The 19,769-nt window shown below is 41.0% G+C and overlaps 1 protein-coding gene across 1 annotated transcript in view; it reads right to left on the bottom strand.

The window, feature by feature from the left end:
- Positions 1-19,769, bottom strand: part of LOC142461192 (M-phase phosphoprotein 8-like) — a 40,306-nt gene that overhangs the window by 16,839 nt on the left and 3,698 nt on the right. Inside the window, exons 2-6 of the mRNA XM_075562870.1 lie at positions 14,346-14,501; positions 11,045-11,779; positions 8,435-8,534; positions 456-581; positions 288-376 (exon numbers count right to left, since the gene is read on the bottom strand). Coding sequence (XP_075418985.1) covers positions 288-376; positions 456-581; positions 8,435-8,534; positions 11,045-11,779; positions 14,346-14,501 — 1,206 coding nt within the window. The remainder of the gene's footprint in view (positions 1-287; positions 377-455; positions 582-8,434; positions 8,535-11,044; positions 11,780-14,345; positions 14,502-19,769) is intronic.

Genomic DNA, 19,769 nt, shown 5'->3' with positions numbered 1-19,769 from the left:
CCATGGAATTCCTGCTTTGTCTTCCTGCTTTCTGGCTCATCATCCCCGGGAGCTAAACAAGCCACCTGACCCACAGACTTGACCTGGGCCAGGTTTAACTTTCAAGTGCTGGAGTGGTCCTTACAAATAACGTCTATAACTATGTGAGCCACATTTTAATGTAATTTTTTCTTTTTGTATGTGTGTGTATGCACACATACATATCACTGGAACCCCGGAGAACCCTAGGGTTATCTAGAGAACCCTAATGCAATTTCTTTTCATGAGATTATTCAAAGAGATATTACCTCTTGTTCCAGGTTATATTCTTCACTTGAATTAAGTGCACCTTTTACAGTACTATAGTCCCCATTTTTCACAGCATCCCTCAATACATCTAAAATGAAAGAAAGTTTAAATTGTTTTATATAGCTAGAATTAAGAAAAAAAATACCTAGAAGCCCAAAAGCACTCACTACATGGAACTGTGCCAGTTATGGCAACATTCTCATCTTCTCCATCAAGATGCTTCTGAAAATCATATGGTTTCATCCACTCCAATTGCAAATCCACACCCAGACTCAGTCTTTGTTGCTTGCAATCTGGAACACAGAAGAGTCTTATTAAGATCTATTTCATGGACATTGGGCCTCAAGTGCTCCCTCAATGCAAGAATACTTTGTTCTATTAAACAGGCATTCCATGATGCTCACCTTCCCGATACAACCGCTGAAGACAAAGCTGGTGTGTAAGCATATGTGGTGAAGAAAGCTGATGGAGCCCGGCTATCAAAAGATATAGCGTCTAGGGTCTTACAGACTTGAAGGCAAACAAGCGGCCATCTAGCTCAGAAGCAACAAAGTCCACATGGAAGAAGCACACCAGCCTGTGCATTCACGAGGTGTTGAAGGAATCAGGCATCAGGCATCATCAGAACAAAAAATCATACCATTGTGAATGAGGGGGAGTGCAGATAGGCAACTAGACACCCCCTTACATAAGGGTCGCGGGGAGGAGATGAGCCAGTCAGGGTGCAGTGAAGCAAGGATAAGACATGCAACTTTCCTGTAGTTCCTAAATTCTTCCCCCCCCCACCCCCCGCCCTCCCACTATCAGGATCCCAATTCTACCTTAGACATCTGGTTAGACCAGAGGATGTACACGGGTACAGATAAGAGCTGGAAACACAGGGAATCCAGGATGGATGATCCCTTCAGGACCAGTGGTGAGAGTGATGATACCGGGTGGAGGGAGGGTGGTGTAGAAAGGGGGAACCAATTACAGGGATCTACATATAGCCTTATCTCTGAGGGACGGACAACAGAAAAGTGGGTGAAGGGAGGCGTCAGACAGTGTATGATATGACAAAATAATAATTTATAAATTATCAAGGGTTCAAGAGGGAGGGGGAGCAGGAAGGGAGGGAGGGGGAAAAATGAGGAGCTGATGCCAGGGGTTTACATGGAGAACAAATGTTTTGAGAATGATGACAGTAGCGAATGTACAAATGTGCCTTATACAATTGATGTATGCATGGATTGTGATAAGAGTTGTATGAGCCCCAATAAAATGATTTTCAAATATATATATATATATATTTCATGGCTTTAATATCACTATATCTGTTGCTATATTAAATTTGTGATGTCTTAACCCAAACGACATACTTTTGTATATAAAATTGTTTTAATATTGATAATTATATAACATTTCTGATTTTGGAGAGTTCAAACTATCCGTATTTTGATATTACAGAACTTCAAAGGCATAAAAATTAATAGGCAATGCCCAGGTGTAAAATAGTGAATTTTAAATACATGACTAGGTAGCTCAAGCTATGGAGCCCTGGTGGTATAGTATTTACAAGTTGGGCTGCGATCTACATGGTCAGTAGTTCAAAACCATCAGCTTTCTACTCACATAAACAGTTACAGTCTTGGAACCCCACGGGGAGGGGGGCTCACTATGTATCAGCACTGACTCAATAACAGTGAGTTTTGAGTTTTTTGAGAAGGAGCTCAAGGGAGACGAGAAATCATGGAAGTTCAACAGAAGACTCCCAGTATTTTTTCTTTCCTCAGCCATTTTTCTGAGCTGTACACTGCTTCCAACCATTTTATGTAGGCAAAGTCCCTGAATGTAGACACCAAACCTAGATGGAAATAAGTCATTGCCTATTGATCCTTCCTGGATCAGCTCAACTTTTTCTTCCTAGCTGTCCTCTCTGCTGAATAACCTCACCCCACCCCCAATGCTCCCACAAAGCCTAGGGGTTCACACCACTCATCACACCTTTTAAACACTGGTATTACTCTCTGGGCTGTGTGATTCAGAGGTTCCCTAATACTATGGATGGGCACTCCACTCCTTATAACCAGCACAATCAACAACTAAAATTTGAGTACAACTCATTTAGGAATGCAGATACACCTCACTTAAAAGGCCAATCAGGCAATTTCAGTGATTCCATTTTGTTTGTTTGTTTGTTTGTTTGTTTAAAGGGAAAGAAGCATTCCTCTTTATTATTTTCCTCAAATAGTTTTAATCAAAAGGTAGTAAATATGCAAGAGTCGATGGTACTGAAGAAGTCCCAGCTGCTTTGATGGCATTTGCCAAAAACAAGGCTCCAGAATTTGAATGGAAATGTTTCAACAAGCTGATGAAACACTGGAAGTGCCCACTGTACTATGCCAAGAAATTTAGAAGACAGGTAGTTGGCCAACTGACTGGGAGAAGTCTCTAGTTGTATCCATTCCATAGAAAGTTAACTCAATAGAATGGGCAAATTATAGAGCAATATCATTGATATCATATGCAAGTAAAATATTGCTGAAAATATGCCAACAACAGTTGCAGCAGTACATTGATATGGATGGTACTAAGGGACGGTTGTGTAATTGAAGGGAAGAAATTAAGAAACAGACAAAAGTTTGGGGGTACTTCCCTCTTCCATGGCATCAGGAATCATGTCTGAGCAGAGAGAGACCATAATGCATTCTCTTACAAGCTTATATAATCCTGGGCATACAAGCCATGATAAGCATACATGGAACAGGAAGGGGCTGCAGTAGAGGCGTACATGTAACAGGTGGGGGACGAGTTAGGGGTATGTATACACACTGTGTTAGGCAAGGTTCTCTAGAGAAACAAAACCAAGACATTTATGATTTTATATATAGTTTATATAGCAGGAAGGAATGTAACAGCTTACTAGTCCACACAGTAGTACAGAGATTCAACTCACAGTTAATATATTAGAAGTCCTTCAACTCATGAGGGCTTCCTGGTCCAAGGTCAAGGAAGCAGACAGTGGAGACTTCCCTCAGGCAAGGCAGGCACAGTCTGCGCACAGGCAGCAGACAGCAGGGTGGGTCAGCAACAGTCAGTATTCTCAGGAGCTTAGCCAAGCAGGCCCCTATGGGATCTTGAACTCAAGCAAGGCAACAGGATCAACCAGCCTCCAGCTCAAACAATGTGCACACCAGCAGAGTGGTGAAGCAGGTCTCAAAGGAGCCTGTAGCTCTAGCAACTCGATCCATGGATTCGGTTGACACAAAGGTAGTGTAGCACACAGGTTGAGGCAGAGAACTAGCTAAAGCAGCAGCACACTGGTCTGATCACCAGGGAACAAGAGGGAGATGGAACACCTGCTCTCTTTATTTCAGTCATCCTCTAGTCAAGCTGCGACCTGATTAAACTCTGCCCACATGTGCCTATTGGCCTAGTTAAAAAACCTAACTATCAAGCACGCAGTAAAAAGGGGAGGCACTAGAGGCATACATGTGACAGGAAGGTACATAACTTTAGTAGTCTCTGAGCTGGCTTGACCTTGGGTGTCTCTGAGCTCTTCTCCAGGGAACTAACCTATGGTCCTTACAGATCCCTAAGTAGGGAGTGGGTCCTACTCAGGATGGGACAGACAATAGGGTTTGATTGCTCTCAATGGCAGACAACCTTCAGGCAAATAGCATGCAAGCAGTTAACCTTCAAGTGTATACAGTAGCAAACATGTGCTAGCAAGTAGCACCTTTAACACTGGCATTGTTAGAGGAGACATCGTGGGGAATAACTTTTACTTGGGAGAATGTGATTGGGACGCATCTCCAACCTAAGACCATGAAGGTATGGGAGTCCCGGCCTCTCAGACTCCTTAATGTGTGAACGTAGAGTTTGTCCACGTACATTTTTTCTGGCTCTTTTTCCCACAATGGACAGAGGTTCAGTCTGGATTCAGAAGAGGACATGGAACAGGGGCTATCACTGCTGATGTCAGATGGATCTTGGCTTAAAACAGAGAATATCAGCAAGATGTGTACTTGTGTGTTATTGCCTTTGCCAAGGCATTCTACTGTGTGGACCAAACAAACTGGATAGGCTTGAGAAGAAGGGGAACGCCAGAACACTTCAATGCGCTCATGTGGAACTTGTACATAGATCAGGAGGCAGTTGAGTGAACGGAACAAAGAATACTCCACAGCTTAAAATTAAGAAAAGGTCAAATCCGACTAGACTGGAGCATGTTCACTGGTACAGGTAAGAGCTCTCGATACACAGAATCCAGGACAGATAAACCCCTCAGGAACAATAATGGGAGTATTGATACCATGAGGGTAGGGGGAGGGTGGGAAGAGAAAGGGGAACCAATCACAATGACCGATGTATAACACCCCTGCACCCCCCCCCCACCAAGGGGCATGGACAACAGAAATACGGGTGAAAGGAGGCAGTGGACAGTGTAAGATATGAAAATAATAATAATTTAAAATTTATTAAGGGATCAGGAAGGCGGGAAGATGGGGGAGGGAGGGAGGGAGGAAAGAGAAGCTGATACCAAGGGCTCAAGTAGAAAGAAACTGTTTTGAAAATGATGACAGCAACACATGTACAAATGTGCTTGATACAATTGATGTACGGATTGTTTATAAGAGCTGCCAGACCCCTCAATAAAATGATTTCTAAAAAGAAAAAATTTAAAACGGTGTGCATCAGGGTTGTGTCCTCTCACTATAATTATTCAATCTGCATGCTGGGAAAATAATCAGAGAAACTGGAATATATGAAGAATGTGGTGTCAGGATTGGAGGAGGGATTAGTAACCTTTGATATGCAGACGACACAACCTTGTTTGCTGAAAATGAGGAGGTATTGAAGCACTTGTTGATGAAGTTCAAGGATGTCAGCCTTCAGCATGGATTAAAACTCCATGTAAAGGAAACGAAACTCCTGACAACTGGATTGGTAGGTAGCAAGCATCATGATGAACAGAGAAAAGACAAGTTGTCAAGGATTTTGTCTTGCTTCAGTCTACAATCAACGGTCATGGAAGCAGGAGTTAAGAGATCTACTAGAAATGGCAGAACCCAAATAGAATGAATGAGAATGGTGATCTGCTGCAAAACATATAAGCAATGTCACTGAGTAGTTTGTGTTGGAATAGCTAAATAGGGACCTAAACTTTCACTTTAAGTGTAATCTTTTTAAAAAGTTGTCCTTTATTTTTTACATAACCAGATTTGATTTTCAGGAGACCTGGTGGCCTAGTGATTCTGCATTGGGCTGCTACTCGCCAGGTCAGTAATTTGAAACCACCAGCTGCTTCTCGGAAGAAAGATGAGGCGGTCTAGGTCTGTAAAGCAGTGGTTCTCAACCTGTGGGTCGTGACCCCTTGAGGGGGGGTCGAACGACCCTTTCGCAGGGTGATCCCATTTATAACAGTAACAAAATTACAGTTATGAAGTAGCAACGAAAATAACTTGATGGTTAGGGGGTCACCACATGAGGAACTGTCTTAAAGGGTCATGGCATTAGGAAGGCTGAGAGTCACTGCCGTGAGGAGTTGCAGTCTCAGAAGCTTGCAGGGAAGTTCTACCTTGTCCCATAAAACAGGACCTATGTGGTCACGATGAAGTGGAACAGACTCGATGGCAGTGAATTATGAGATCTGATTTGATCCTGTATTATTTGAAGCTTCTGTATTTGCAGTTATGGATGAGCTTGACTGTCATTTTCCTTTATTATATGGCTTTTGTCTGATGTGAGTCATGAAATTATGATGATCTCACAGGATGAATTCAAGTTCTCTCTTTTGAGTAGGAATTTGTGAATTTAGCAGCCCTTATGCACATAAAACCATGAAGGGCTGATGTTGACTTTGTGAGGCCACTTTAAAGTAGTAACGTAGTTGGAACACTATTTCAGCTTTCTATTTCTTGTCTCCATTTTGCTGTTATTTATCCATGGCTTTGTCCATTTCATTCGGTTTACAAATTGGTTAGCAGGAAATGTCACTGAATTCTTTCAAAGAACCAACTTCTGGCTTTGGTGATGGTTCCCTAATGAATGTGTTTCTTCGTCACTTGATAACCCAGTATCCGTGCTACTCTGCGGCACTACCCCCTAAGGCAGCGGTTCTCAACCTGTGGGTCGCGACCCCTTTGGGGGGCCAAACCACCCTTTCACAGGGGTCGTCCAATTTATATCAGTAGCAAAATGACAGTAATGAAGTAGCAACGACAATCACGTTATGGCTGGGGTTCACCACCACATGAGGCACTGTATGAAAGGGCTGCGGCATGAGGAAGGTTGCGAACCACTGCCCTAAGGCAACCAACCTCTTTCCCGTGCTCAACGGCGCTAGAATTGCTCTCATCCCTGCAAGCTTTAGCCTGCTATGTCCTGAAAGTAGCTGAAAATCCTCTTCAATTTTTCCTACAGATTAACAAATTACACGAAGTCCTTTCCTACCAGATTAACCCATTTTATTGATTCTGTCCTCCTCATAAGTATACAAACACATGTTTCTTCCCGACCCCTCCCCCCGACTGCTGTTAGACTCCGCGGCCTGTGAGTCTTCCTCTCCCTCAGCCCATTCCAGTATCTTGAGGAAAGCATTTGCAATATAGCATCACCTAGTGTTACTTACCACAAAATTACTGGGCAGAATACTTAGTAGTAAGTATATTTGATAACTGTCAGAAATCTTTGCTTGGTAAGAACAGGTAAGGGAGATGATAAATTTCTATAATGTCTACATGTACTGAGTATATTGAAAGGATGTAGCAAACAGCTTCAAATCAACTGAGAAGTCACAGGATGACCTATCTCTAATATAAACTTATTTTATCAGGATACCCACGGGAAGTCTCTACTCCACTATTTTCTAATCTCCGGTAAGAATGACAGTGGGAGCAGAGCACTAGGAGAATGAACTACAGTGGGCCATGCTGAAAAGTCTCTGCAAGAGGGATGGCAGGCGTACTCACCCGACTTCTCATCTGTCTGACACCCTTGTCTACAACTTCCTGGTGACCTGCTGCTATCTGTACCCAAGTGTCTGTTTCAGCTTTTGTGTGTCTGCTTTCTTTAAAGAACTCATTTTCCTCAATTTTACAGTCATCTGTGGTTTTACCATCTAGGGTTATTTCTGCTCTTTTCCAATTATTCTCAGTAAGGTCATTTTTTTCTTCTGGAGTTAATTTAAGCATGTCAAATGCACTTCTGATTTCCTTCAACGCTAGCAAAAGAATTATTTTGAGGGTAAATGGGAGTCACCGATTTCCGGGTTAGTGTTTGAGAAACTATCATCTTAAGCTTTAACAAAACTTGCCCTGGCTCTAGAGCATGGTCAGGTTTATTATCAAAGGAGCCTCGCCTTATCAACTTCAAATTTAGACTTCCTATGGGTTGTTCAGGATTTAGAATGACTGCAGTCAGTGACTGTGAGCCAGGAGTTCTGAACGACTTCTGGGTTGGGGAGCTGAAAGCCTCATCTTTCTTCCACTCAGACTCAAAAGGAGCAAGAATAAGGTAGCCAGAAGGGGGTGAGTTATTGTATTATAATAAGATTATGTTATTAATTCATATGTGAAAATTATATTACCTTACTATAAATTGCTATGTAATAAAGGTTGAAGGTTCGGACCTACCCAGCAACATCACAGAAGAAAGGTCTAGAGGTCTGCTTCCACAAAGGTTGTGGTCCAGAAAACTCTATGGCGCGCAGTTCTACTCTGTAACACATGGGGTCGCCATGTGTCAGAATCAACAACTACCAGGCAAGGAGTCTTTTTAAACTCAAACCAAACCCAAACTCACTACCATCGAGTCGATGCTGATTCATAGCAACCCTACAGGGTAGGGTAGGTCTGCCCCTGTGGGTTTCTGAAACGATAAATCTTTAAGGGAGTAGAAAGCCTTGTCTTTGTTGTGAAGTGCTTACCTTGTGGGCTTGCAGCCCAGTGTGTACCCACTATGCCATTCCGCCAGGGCTCCAGTTTTTAAAACCAGTTTAAGCACAATTTAGTCTAAAGCTCTAGTCTCCCATGACCAAAAAAAAAAAAAAAGGGCCAGTTCTAAGACATTATAGGTTAGAAAATAGTTTGCATCCACAGGAAATGAAGCTCTTTATATAAATGATGACAATGGTAAATGGTAAAATGTTAGCATCCACACTTACTCTTTATTTCTTGGGGCTTTTTCTTGTCTTTTCCATCCATGTCAGAATCGTGCATTTTCTGACATTTTTCTTTGGGCTCATTCGTTTTAATCTCTTGTTCCTGAAAATATGCAAAATAAGAAGGGCTCAAGAGCTGTTGCTGGATATTTACCATGTAAAATATAGGCTCATGAGGTCAAAGGGCGCTCTAGCACAAGACCACTGATTATTAAATATTGTTTGGCATAAACTGCTTCCTCAATCAAGATTATCCATCACCTATATACTCTGCAAACTATCAAGTTCAAAACTCAAAACCAGTTGCCTTACTCTCTAAGAATTTACTTTTTTTAAAAAAATCATGACCACCAAAAACAAACTCCCAGAATATCCAAAAGAAAATCAATATATAGTCCTAAGAGGAAAAAAATGACTTTTTATTTCCCAAAGCCTCTCCTAATCCTTGTTATTCTACAGTTAATTTTTTAAAAATTATTTTTGCTCTATTCTGCATAAATATTTTGGCCTACTTGTACACGTTGGGCTGGTAACTACAAGATCAGCAGTTCAAAACGAGCCACTTGTCAAGAGAAAAATGAGGATTCTACTCCCGTAAAACAGTCAGTCTTGGAAACTCAGCAGGGCAGTTCTCCCCTGTCCGGAAGGGTTGCTGTGAGTAGAATGGAGTTGATGGCACTGACCGAGGCGTTTTGGGGGTTTTGGTTGAATAGTCATTCGTAATTATGTACTTTTCTCTCTCTTCCTTAACATTTTGTAAACTTTCCTAGTTTTGCTACATTGATTTAAGATTTAAGTCCTTATAGAACAGTCCTCGAGATGATACACTGACCTTTTCTTAGCCCTTTCCCCACACACAGACTGCTTTCAGGTTTCACTCCTGAAGATAATATTGCTGTGTAAGTATCTCAACAGAGGTAGCTTATTGCCCTGTTGAATGATGCCCTTATGATAAAAGTCCAAAGATTGGAAATAATGAATGAAAAGAAAACGATCTTCTTTATAGCCCTGGGTAATTATTGCATATATGAATAGTATAATTGGAAAATATTTCCATTTTTAAAAACTAAATAAAAGCAATTTTCATAGTTATGAAACAACCAAAATTCCAAAAGCAAATCCACTGTCATTGAATTGGTTTTGACTCATTAGGCCAGAGGAGAACTGCTCTTGGGGTTGTTTCTACGGCTGTAACAGTTTACAGAAGCAGACTGCTGTACCTTTCGACCTCAGAGCCGCTGGTGGGTTCAAAAGACCAGACTTCTACTCAGCAGCAGAACCCATGAGCTAGCAGGGCTCCTTAACAATGGGGCAAACTCCCTATCAAGTATATTTTGTAAGAATTAGTTCATAATTTTGAAATAAATAAATAAAAAGAATTTTATTTGAACAAATTCCAGTGCTGTTTACTGCAAAATTACAAAGTGGAGTACTTAATAGTCAGTACATATTTGATAATTGTCCAAAATATAATAAAATATAAAATCAGCTACTTAGCCAGAATAGATAAGGTAGACAATCAGAAACCTCTATAATTGCTATTAGAAGGACACAGAAAACTGCTGTTAGATCAATTTAGAAGTCACAGGATGACCTATCTCCAACATATAAAGTTATTTCTTCAGGATAGCGTAGTGGAAATCTCTACTTCCTCTGTTTTGTTTTGTCGTTGTGTTTGGTTTTTTTGTTTGTTAGTTTCCTGTTGGTGTTTTCTGTACATGAAATCCAGGATAGGTAAATATTTAGAGACAGACACTGGATTAATAATTATATAGGAGCATGGCATGAAAGGTTGGGGGAAATGGGGCACTAACAATGAACACAAGAAAAATGTTACGAAATTGATTGTGGTGATGAGTATACAGTTTTTCTTAACATGACTGAATGATTAATTTGTGTAAGTGAAGTATATGCCAATAAAACTATTTTTTAAAAGAATTCAGACTGCATTACTGCGTGATATATACTACTTATGTAAAAGTGAGTACATCCTTAAGACACAAAGAGGATACCAAGATGTGAAAAATTATGAAAACACCAAAAAAGTCTTATGATATAATGCCACAGACATCCAAGTACCTCTAAATGGAAGAGGGAAATCCTGCCTGTGCTCAGAAGTCAGCCTTTAATTTTCTAGTTGTCCTCAGTCCCAAAGAAAAAAGGAGTCAGAGACTAGGAGATAAACCAGGTGGTATAAAGACTGGGTAATTTTCAATATTTCTAACAACCTACACCTAGTCACAAGGGGCTTTGTGGATTATGAGATGGGTTACCAAAGTGAGCAGTTCGAAACCACCAAATGCTCCTCAGGAGAAAAGTGAGGCTGTCTGCTTCTGTAAAAGGCTTACAACCTTGGAAACGCACGGGGGCAGCTCTACTTGGCCCTACAGGTTGCTTTGAGTTGGATCAACTTGATGGCAGCGTGGTACCGAGTCACAGTACTAAATAGCCAACTCCCTGGTGATCAAGAAACGATTCTTACCATCTGTCTCCAGCTTCCTCTGCACTCAGAAGAGCACTGGGTCGGTCTGCACATGTCTGCCTTCTGTACGGTTTAAACGGTCATCTTTCTTTCCACTCATGCCCCACTGCTCCCCTGCCTCAGAGACTCACCTTTCCAGGGGAACCTGTGGGTCTGAGGCCGCTCTGTTCTTCACCCAGGTGTGAATCCTTTTGTGTCTGGGCAGCTGTCAGTACTGGTTTCTCTAACTCCTCCGGACTTGTGCCTCGGCCTTGATTCCTCTGCTGTTTCTCTCCGCCCTTTCCGGGGTTCTGCTCTCCTGCACTTGTTCTGACAGCGGTGTCCCCTTCAGCAATGACCTTGCCCTCTGGGTGTGTACTTTTCATTGGCTTCTCTTCTTTGTCCGGCTGTAAATTTTCACGGTCATCATCTTGAGAATGGGCATCATTAGGGACACTTGCTTCAGATGCCCACTGAGATTTAAAGCATTGGCCCTTTTTGGTTTTTCTGTTTTCTTTGGAATAGTCTCTTATTTTAGTCCTCAAGTCTCGAGGCTCATCCTGTTGAAGTTTCTTGGGTTCCTGTGTGTCTTGTGTATCATCTTTTTTAGACTTTTTAAATTCCTTTAGTCCCTCCTTGGCTTCTGACATTCTTTTCTTTCTCTTTAAATCAAGAACTATTCTCTCCAAGGAGCTCTCCAGATCTGATGTGGACCTGTCTCTTAGTCGCCCTGTCTTCGCTTTTCTCTTTCGCATATTAACCAGGCTCTTCTCTTCTCTAGCTCTAAACCTTTTCTTTTTATTCTTTGAGGAAGCATCCTCTTTTGTTTCATTTTGGTCATCACTATCAGAGTTTGCCTCAAATATGTCATTGCTTAAGGAAAGTCTCTAGAAAATACAAAAAAAATTAAAATAATCATATTGAGGATAATTTCATAGCTTTGAAAGAGAAATCTAATAACATCTGATGGAAATGCACCCCCCCCCCAATTCCCACTTATCCCCCAAGCACTTTTTCGACTCATCAATGGAAAAATTTATAGAAGCAGAAACCTTAATTTGCATAATTGGTCTTAGTGGTGGTGACGAGGGTCAATTTATTAAAGCAAATAAACAGAGTGATTAAAAGAAACGTCAGTGTTGCTGAAGGTCTCAAACTAAAGTATCTAGGTGGGATGCAGGAAGTGTGAATTTTGAAATCTCCCCAACAAAGTATTATTGTACAGACTTTCAAAGTTGTCCAACAAGTAGCTACAAATCCCAAGGCAACTTCCAAAGATTTTATGACCGTGGATCCCAGAATGTCTTTTAACTTCTCACTGCTGAATATGAACAAGCATGGCTATATGCACATTTTTCTTCCCCGATGGATTTAATTTGCATTATGTAATCTGACATAGTTACGATGGAAAATACATTTTCAAATTCTAAAATAACAGCAAACATACACGCAAAGAAGCCAAACCTGAACTAAAGGATAAAGTATTTGCCTACTAAGGAAGAAAAGTAAAAAAATATACCTTAGGGAGAATTCAAGCAAAACGTCTGTTTGAAAGTAATGTAAACCAATCACTTAAGTTAAAAAATTTGAATGTGTATGTGTTTTTAAGGAAAGAAGTATAAAAAAGGAATGTATATCCATTCAAAAAAAGTGAACCCAGAACAAAAAAACCTTATCAATGTGAATGAGGGGAAGTACGGAGTGGAGACCCAAATCCCATCTGTAGACAATTGAACATCCCCTTACAGAAGGGTCACAAGGAAGAGATGAGCCAGTCAGAGTGCAGTACAGCACCAATAAAACACAAAACTTTCCTCTAGTCCTTTAATGCTTCCTACCCCCCCACTATCATGACCTCAGTTTTACCTTACAAATCTGGCTAGATCAGAGAACAAACATGGGTACAGATAAGAGCTAAAAACACAGGGACTCCAGGACAGATAAACCCTTCAGAAGCAATAATGAGAATAGTGATACCAGGAGGGGGAGAGGGAGGTATGGTGAGAAAAGGGGAACTGAGCACAAGGATCTACTATAACCCCTTCCCAGGGGAATGGACAACAGAAAAGTCGGTGAAGGGAGACATCAGTTAGTGTAAGACATGAAAAACAATTTTTAATATAAATTATCAAGGATTCATGAGGGAGAGAAGGTAGGGAGGGAGGGAAAAAAAGAGGACCTGATAGTAAGGGCTCAAGTAGAAAGATAATATTTTGAAAATGATGATGGCAACATATGTATAGATGTGTTTGACACAATGGATGGATGTATAGATTGTGATAAGAGCTGTATGAGCTCCCAATAAAATGATTTTTTAAAAAATAAAAGTGAAATGTAACTAGTGCAGTGGAGGTAGCGGGAGGAAGTCTCTAATCTGAGCCCATTTTGTAAAGGATTCCTTTTACAAAAATGTATAAGTACTGAACATATTGCTTGTTAATTTAAAGCACATCAAGTAAAGGCCCTGCCACTACAGCATAAATTAAAAATGATCAATTCCACTCATTTAAATAGATTTCAAGCTATAGCCCCAAATCAAAAGGCAACTGAGCACAGTAGCACTGAGTGCAGGCCATTTGGCTGTAGCGTTACCAAATGAGTAAACTTGGCCTATGTACTTAGATTACCTTATTTCCCAACTTGATTTCTGTAAAGTACTTGCCCTATTTGGCCCATACATCCTATGTGGGCTGCTTCTGACACTGTTATTAATAACAACTACTACAAATAGTCAAAATGGGATTCTTAATACTGTTTTGGTCATAAAAAAGCACTGGTTATTATTACAAATGTGGTAGAAACTCAAGTTGAAGGGAAAGAGTGGGGAACTATAGACTTCTTAACATACAGGCGTCAACACCCAAGAACGACTTTTCTCTTGTGATAAGTATATACTAAGTTTAAGATCTTCTTCAATATTCTAAAGAATGCTGGTTATTTCTAGAGAAAAAATAACTTTCAAAGCAGTCATGGGCTCCATCGATAAGGAGAAGTTACAAATAAAAATTACACAGCAAAGGCGGATGAGAACATTATTTTTAAATTCATAAATAAGTCCAATTATACATGGAATGGGAAATCTTGGATTTAAAAAGAAATAAAAATCCACAGAGGAATACCCTGAAGCCAAATATGCGTGTTAATTTTCACATTACTACAGTCTAGCCTACTCCCAAATCTCTTTCCAAACTGCTGACAATAGGAGTTTTGACTTATCTGGGTCACTCGGCTCTATTTACTCTTGCTTACTATCAAGAAGAATCACTCAAAGTCAGTGAGGTCACACATGATTGAATTGAGAACAAAGGAAGAAAACAAAGATCCGGTTAACTAGCCTTTGAATAATCTGAAATGGATTCAAATGTTTAACTTTATAATGTAACATAAAGCACTGGTTCATTAATTTTAACCAGCAGAAATAGCCAACATAAGATATGAGATAAAACACGATACCTCAATGAACCAGCTGACGGGCTTAGCTTTGTTATCAGCAATAGTCTTCCGAAAGTCAAGCAGAACTTCTTTACAGTTCTCGAGATGAACCTCGGGCTCCCAGGTGTCATCATGCGAGGTGTATCCTTTCCATCGGACTTTGTAAAAGACTTTGCCCTGTGAGACAAATCAAAAACAGGCACAATAAAGGTTGTAGCTGAGTTGCTTACATGTCCAAGAACATACTAGATGCTGACAAGGTACGAACTAGCGCAAAACGGCAACTAACTGGCAGTTAATATCACATCATTTAAAAGCATGCTCATGTCCTGAAACAAGTAGGTTAAGAAAAAAATCTTATCAATGACTTATTTTTATAAATCAAAGACTAAAAGCTTTCTCTTACTGTATAAGCAATGTGCAGTCTTAAACAACAGGGAAACATAGGAAGAACCAAATAAAACTGACCAGAGATGATCGTGACAGCACTGTGATAGAGGCACAATCGTTAAGCGCTAAACTGTCACCACAGGGCTTTCAAAAGTCTGTGCTTCGAACCCATTCAGCAGTTACAAGAGCAACAAGACCTACTGCTCGGCGCCCTGAAGACGACGGGCTAGGAGCCCTCTGGTACAGGGCTGCTCTGTCCCGCAGGCCACGAGGAGCTGAGGCAGAGCAGACAGCACAAACAGCTACATGTGTCTGCACAACGTTTAACATACATCACAATATGGAGATCATACTATGATTTTATATTGATTGCTTTTTCAATTATATGCCAAGGACTTATTGAAGTATTTCTCAAAATCATGATATTTATGCAACCAAAGATTATTTCACTATGTAAAAACAAGCATTTTCAAGCAGGTCCATTTTTAACCTCAAGTTTAGGTTGTTTCCCATATTTTAAATTTCACCAATAAAGTAATAAAATCCTTGTGTAACTCTGATTAATTGGTTATAATCAATTATCCAAGAAGAGATCAGTAAAGTCAAAGAATATAGTCATTTATATTACTAGTATTTCTATTACTAGGTTCCAACGGTCCGTAAATGAGAGCTCAACAAGTTAGAGTAAGGCCCTGCCCTGTCTCTGCTCACCCTGCAAGCGAAGTTTGAAGTGGCTGGAAAGATATCAGAAGAATGGCATTTCTATCAAGTGCTTTAAAATGTCTACATCTTTGCTCCTTTAATCTTTAAAACACCCTGTGAAGGAGGTACTGTCACCCTGTAATGCTCGCGCGCGAGGTGACTGGAGCTCCTTGAGGGGTTAAGTCAACGATCACACAGTTATTGAAGAGTTCAGCTGAAATTCAAACCCAGACTCTTAGCCCTGGGCTGTGCTCCCACACATGAAAACCTATCTAACACTAGGCGGACAGGCTCTAAGTGCCAGAAGACAGAAGCAAACATTTGGTAAATTCCCCAAGGCAAAAACATCACTGAGTTTAAGACAAGCAAAGGAAGCCTTTGGCATGGTGGCTATGGGTTGGGCTGTTAACCTCAAGGTCGGCAGTTTGAAACCACCACCTGCTCAACAGGACAAAACTGAGGCTTTCAACTCCTATAAAGAAGTACTGTACCATCTCGGAAACCCACAGAGGCAGTTCTACTCTGTCCTCTAGGGTCACTATTCGCCGGAATTGACTAGATCAGCGGTTCTCAATCTGTGGGTCGAATGACTCTTTCACAGGGGTCGCCCAATCTATAACAGTAGCATAATTACAGTTATGAACTAGCAACGAAAATAATTTTATGGTTGGAGGGTCAGCACAACATGAGGTACTGTATTAAAGGGTCATGGCATTTGGAAGGTTGAGAACCACTGGACTAGATGATACAGAGTTTAGTTTGGGTTTTTGGAATGACTGGGAACACTAACTTTGAACCTCAAGTTTGTCTCATAACCCACACAGCCTAAAATGTTTACTACACAGCCCTGTCAAGAGCAGGGACTTGATCCTGATACCCTATTCTATAACACTTAGAGAATTAGTGTGAAGCCACTCATCTGGTTTCTTTTTAAAAATGACAATGAGTTTGTGAGTTGTTACCATGAGGTGCGAAACACCAACCTTTTGGTTCATGGCCAACCACTTAACCCTTGTGCTACCAGGACTCCTTGAACAGACTGGAAACTGAGAAATGAATGGAAAATGAGGAGCTTTAAACTTTTCTAAAGATAATCTTGAAAAATAATCTCAAATTTTAAAGTGTCATGATCCAGCTACATAAATGGACTAGACAGTTATGTAAACAAGTGTTCAAAAAGAAAACAAATACTTGACACATACTGTAAGCGCTTAGGTGAAGATGGAGTGTAAATTGAGAACTAAAGGTGACAAGGTTTGGGTATTGAAGCCCACACCAATGGAGAGGAGAGAAAAGTTTGGCTGGCAGAATGCAATATGCTGTCTAGGAACAGGACGGCCTGTCCAGGTAGAGAATGAAGGCTTCATATTCGAGTGCATGAATATGCTCATTTTTTCAGGAATAGTTTTGGTCACTTTATTTTTGTGTGTAAGGTGGGTGGGAAATTTGTTAATTACTTAACGTGGGTGTTAAAGTATACTAGCAGTGAGTTGGAAAAAAATTAAGATGTAGAGAAAATATGATACAGCCAGTATGATAAATTCTGAACAAGTCAGGAATCTGAGTGAGATATTATACATAGATCTTGAAACTTCACTAGTGATTAAAAGGACAACCACAAATTGTTGGACAAGAATTAAGTGTACATCTCGATTCTGACTCCAGGTTTGACTATTAGCATTTCTATTTATCCTTATTTCTGCAGTTTCTGGCCCTAATGTGTCAGAAACTGTTTTAAGTCCTAAGGCACAGCAGTACACAGGACAGGTGGAATCCTTGAAATAGAAAGTCCTTTCATAGGAATCCTGTGCTGTCCAAAATTACAAAGTGGCGCATACCCCAAAACTCACTGCACAGCGGCACAAAGCACCGCCCAGTTCTGTGCGCTACTCAAAATCAGTGGCAGATAGACAGTGGCAGATCAGTGGCAGCTGTTGCTGTCAGGTGCTGTGGCGTCAATTCAGATGAATCACAACCCTATGTGCAATAGAACAAAACCCTGCCTGGTCTTGCACCATACTCACAAGGGCTGCTATATTCAAGCCCTTTTTGCAGTCACTGTGTCAATCCATCTCCTTGAAGGTCTTCTTCTTTTTCACTGGCCTTGCAAGTTTTCATTGGCTGATTGTTAGAAGTAGATCGTCCATTCTGCCCCAGAAGCTCTGCCGACACCTGTTAAGCATCATCACATCCTAGGTGGTAACTGTATGTAAGGTGGTTGCACTGACTGGGGGTCAGACCTGAAGCTCCTTCAGGCAAGATGAGAGTCCTACCACGGAGCCGCAAATGTCTTCTGACACCTTTTAGGATACTGGCAATTCGGTGGCAAACATAAAATACACAATAACAAGTATTGGCGAGGTGGCGGAGAGACTGGAATCCTTTCCACTGCCGGTGGGATGGAGAAACAAATGCACTCAACGCTCTGGGGCCACGCCAATGTTATTCACAGCGGCACTATTCACAACAGCCAAGACTGGAGATGCAAGAAAACAACGAGCAATGAAGTCAGCACAGGGATCTGGGGGAGCGAAAGGGCAGTGACTGGACAGGGACACAAGTGGGCCTGGGGCCGTCAGTGTAATGCTGCCTCGTGTGGTTGGTGCTCACACAGGTGCTGACTCTGTGAGAATTTATTAAGTTGTTCAATTTTTAAAATGTAATTTATATCCTGATCAAATCTCATACTCTTCTGTGATGCTCACCTTCCTGATGCGAGCGCTGAAGACATAAGCGAATGTGGTGAAGAAAGCTGATGGTGCCCGGCTACCAAAAGATACATCATCTGGAGTCTTACAGGCTTGAAGATAAACAAGCGCCCATCTAGCTCAGAAGCAACAAAGCTCACATGGAAGAAGCACACCAGCCTGTGTGATCATGAGACATCGATGAGATCAGGTAGCAGGCATCAAAGACCCAGAACAAAAAGTTATATTGATATGAATGAGGGGAAGAGTGGAGGACCCAAAGCCCATCTATAGACTATTGGACATCCCCTCACAGAAGGGTCACAAGGAATAGACGAACCATAGTACCAATAAAACATACAACTTTCCTCTAGTTCTTTAATGCTTCCTCCCCTCCCTGCTATCATGACCCCAAGTCTGCCTTACAAACCCAGCTAGACCAGAGCATGTACACGGGTACAGATAAGAGCTTGCAACACAGGGAATCCAAGACAGATAAACCCCTCATGACCAATAATGAGAGTAGCAATACTAGGAGAGTAAGGGGAAGGTGGGGGGAGAAAGGTGGAACCGATCACAATGATTTACATATACCCCCCTCCCAGGGGACGAACAACAGAAAAGTGGGTGAAGGAGAGAGCAGTTGGTGTAAGACATGAAAAAATAACTTTTAAATTATCAAGGGTTCATGAGGGAGGGAGGGGGATGAGCTGATACCAAGGACTCAAGTAGAAAGACAATGTTTGAAATGATGGTAACATATGTACAAATGTGCTTGATACAATGGACATGTATGGATTGAGATAAGAGCTGTAGGAGCCCCCAATAAAATTATTTATAAATAAGTAAAAATCTCATGCCCACAAATAATAGGGAAAATTCCAGTTTTTATCTGAGAGAGGCTCTGATTCAAATTTGAAGTCCAAACCCATGGCATCTATCATATTCCGAAATGTTATTTGTAAAGTTCATTGGTTTTTACTGAAAATGTTTTTTTTAAATCATTCCTAACAATAAACTAAAATTTAGAATCAATGTTAATATTACTCCACCAAACTAGAATTCGTCAGAAATGTCAGCAGGGCCTTCTCTGGACAGGAAATCACCCATGTGTCTGTGCATGAGATTACAGATAGTCTTTGCCTTTCATTTGCTCTGATGTAATTTTCTCATTTTGACTAGTAAAGGTTGGAGGAATAAAGGTAGGGATGGGTGGGAAGAAGAGCAACCATTGAAAGAAGTCCTTATCCAGTCCTACATTCAGTCTAAGTTCCAAATTAATCTCTCACTACAAAAGATTCCCCTTCTTCCAGTGCTTGGATACCAGCCAGACACACAGACTCAGACATCCTCTCTCCTGTCTCCCTCCCTCTGTCTAGACATCTGCTCTCTCCAGAAGTTGAGTCAATGAATCAAATGGGCAGAGAGGCAGGAAAGGAACCGTGAATTGCAGGGATGTGGGGACTGTAACCAAGTGGATGACATCAGGAACTCTTTGTTGCCCCCCCCCACCCCACCCCTCTAACATCCTAAGTGAAGTCTCAATTACAGAGTCTTTGGGAAATCTCTTGATATTTAAATTTCGGAAACTGAATTCAAGTTAAAACAAAACAAGAGCGCAAGAAGGTGTCAATTTGAGACCTTGCCTTTCCTCAATCCATTCTTC

Source organism: Tenrec ecaudatus, chromosome 11 (genome assembly GCF_050624435.1).
Source record: "Tenrec ecaudatus isolate mTenEca1 chromosome 11, mTenEca1.hap1, whole genome shotgun sequence".
Classification (NCBI taxonomy): domain Eukaryota; kingdom Metazoa; phylum Chordata; class Mammalia; order Afrosoricida; family Tenrecidae; genus Tenrec; species Tenrec ecaudatus.
The sequence above is the reverse complement of the archived record's forward strand: the minus strand, read 5'-3'. Positions and strand labels throughout refer to the sequence as shown.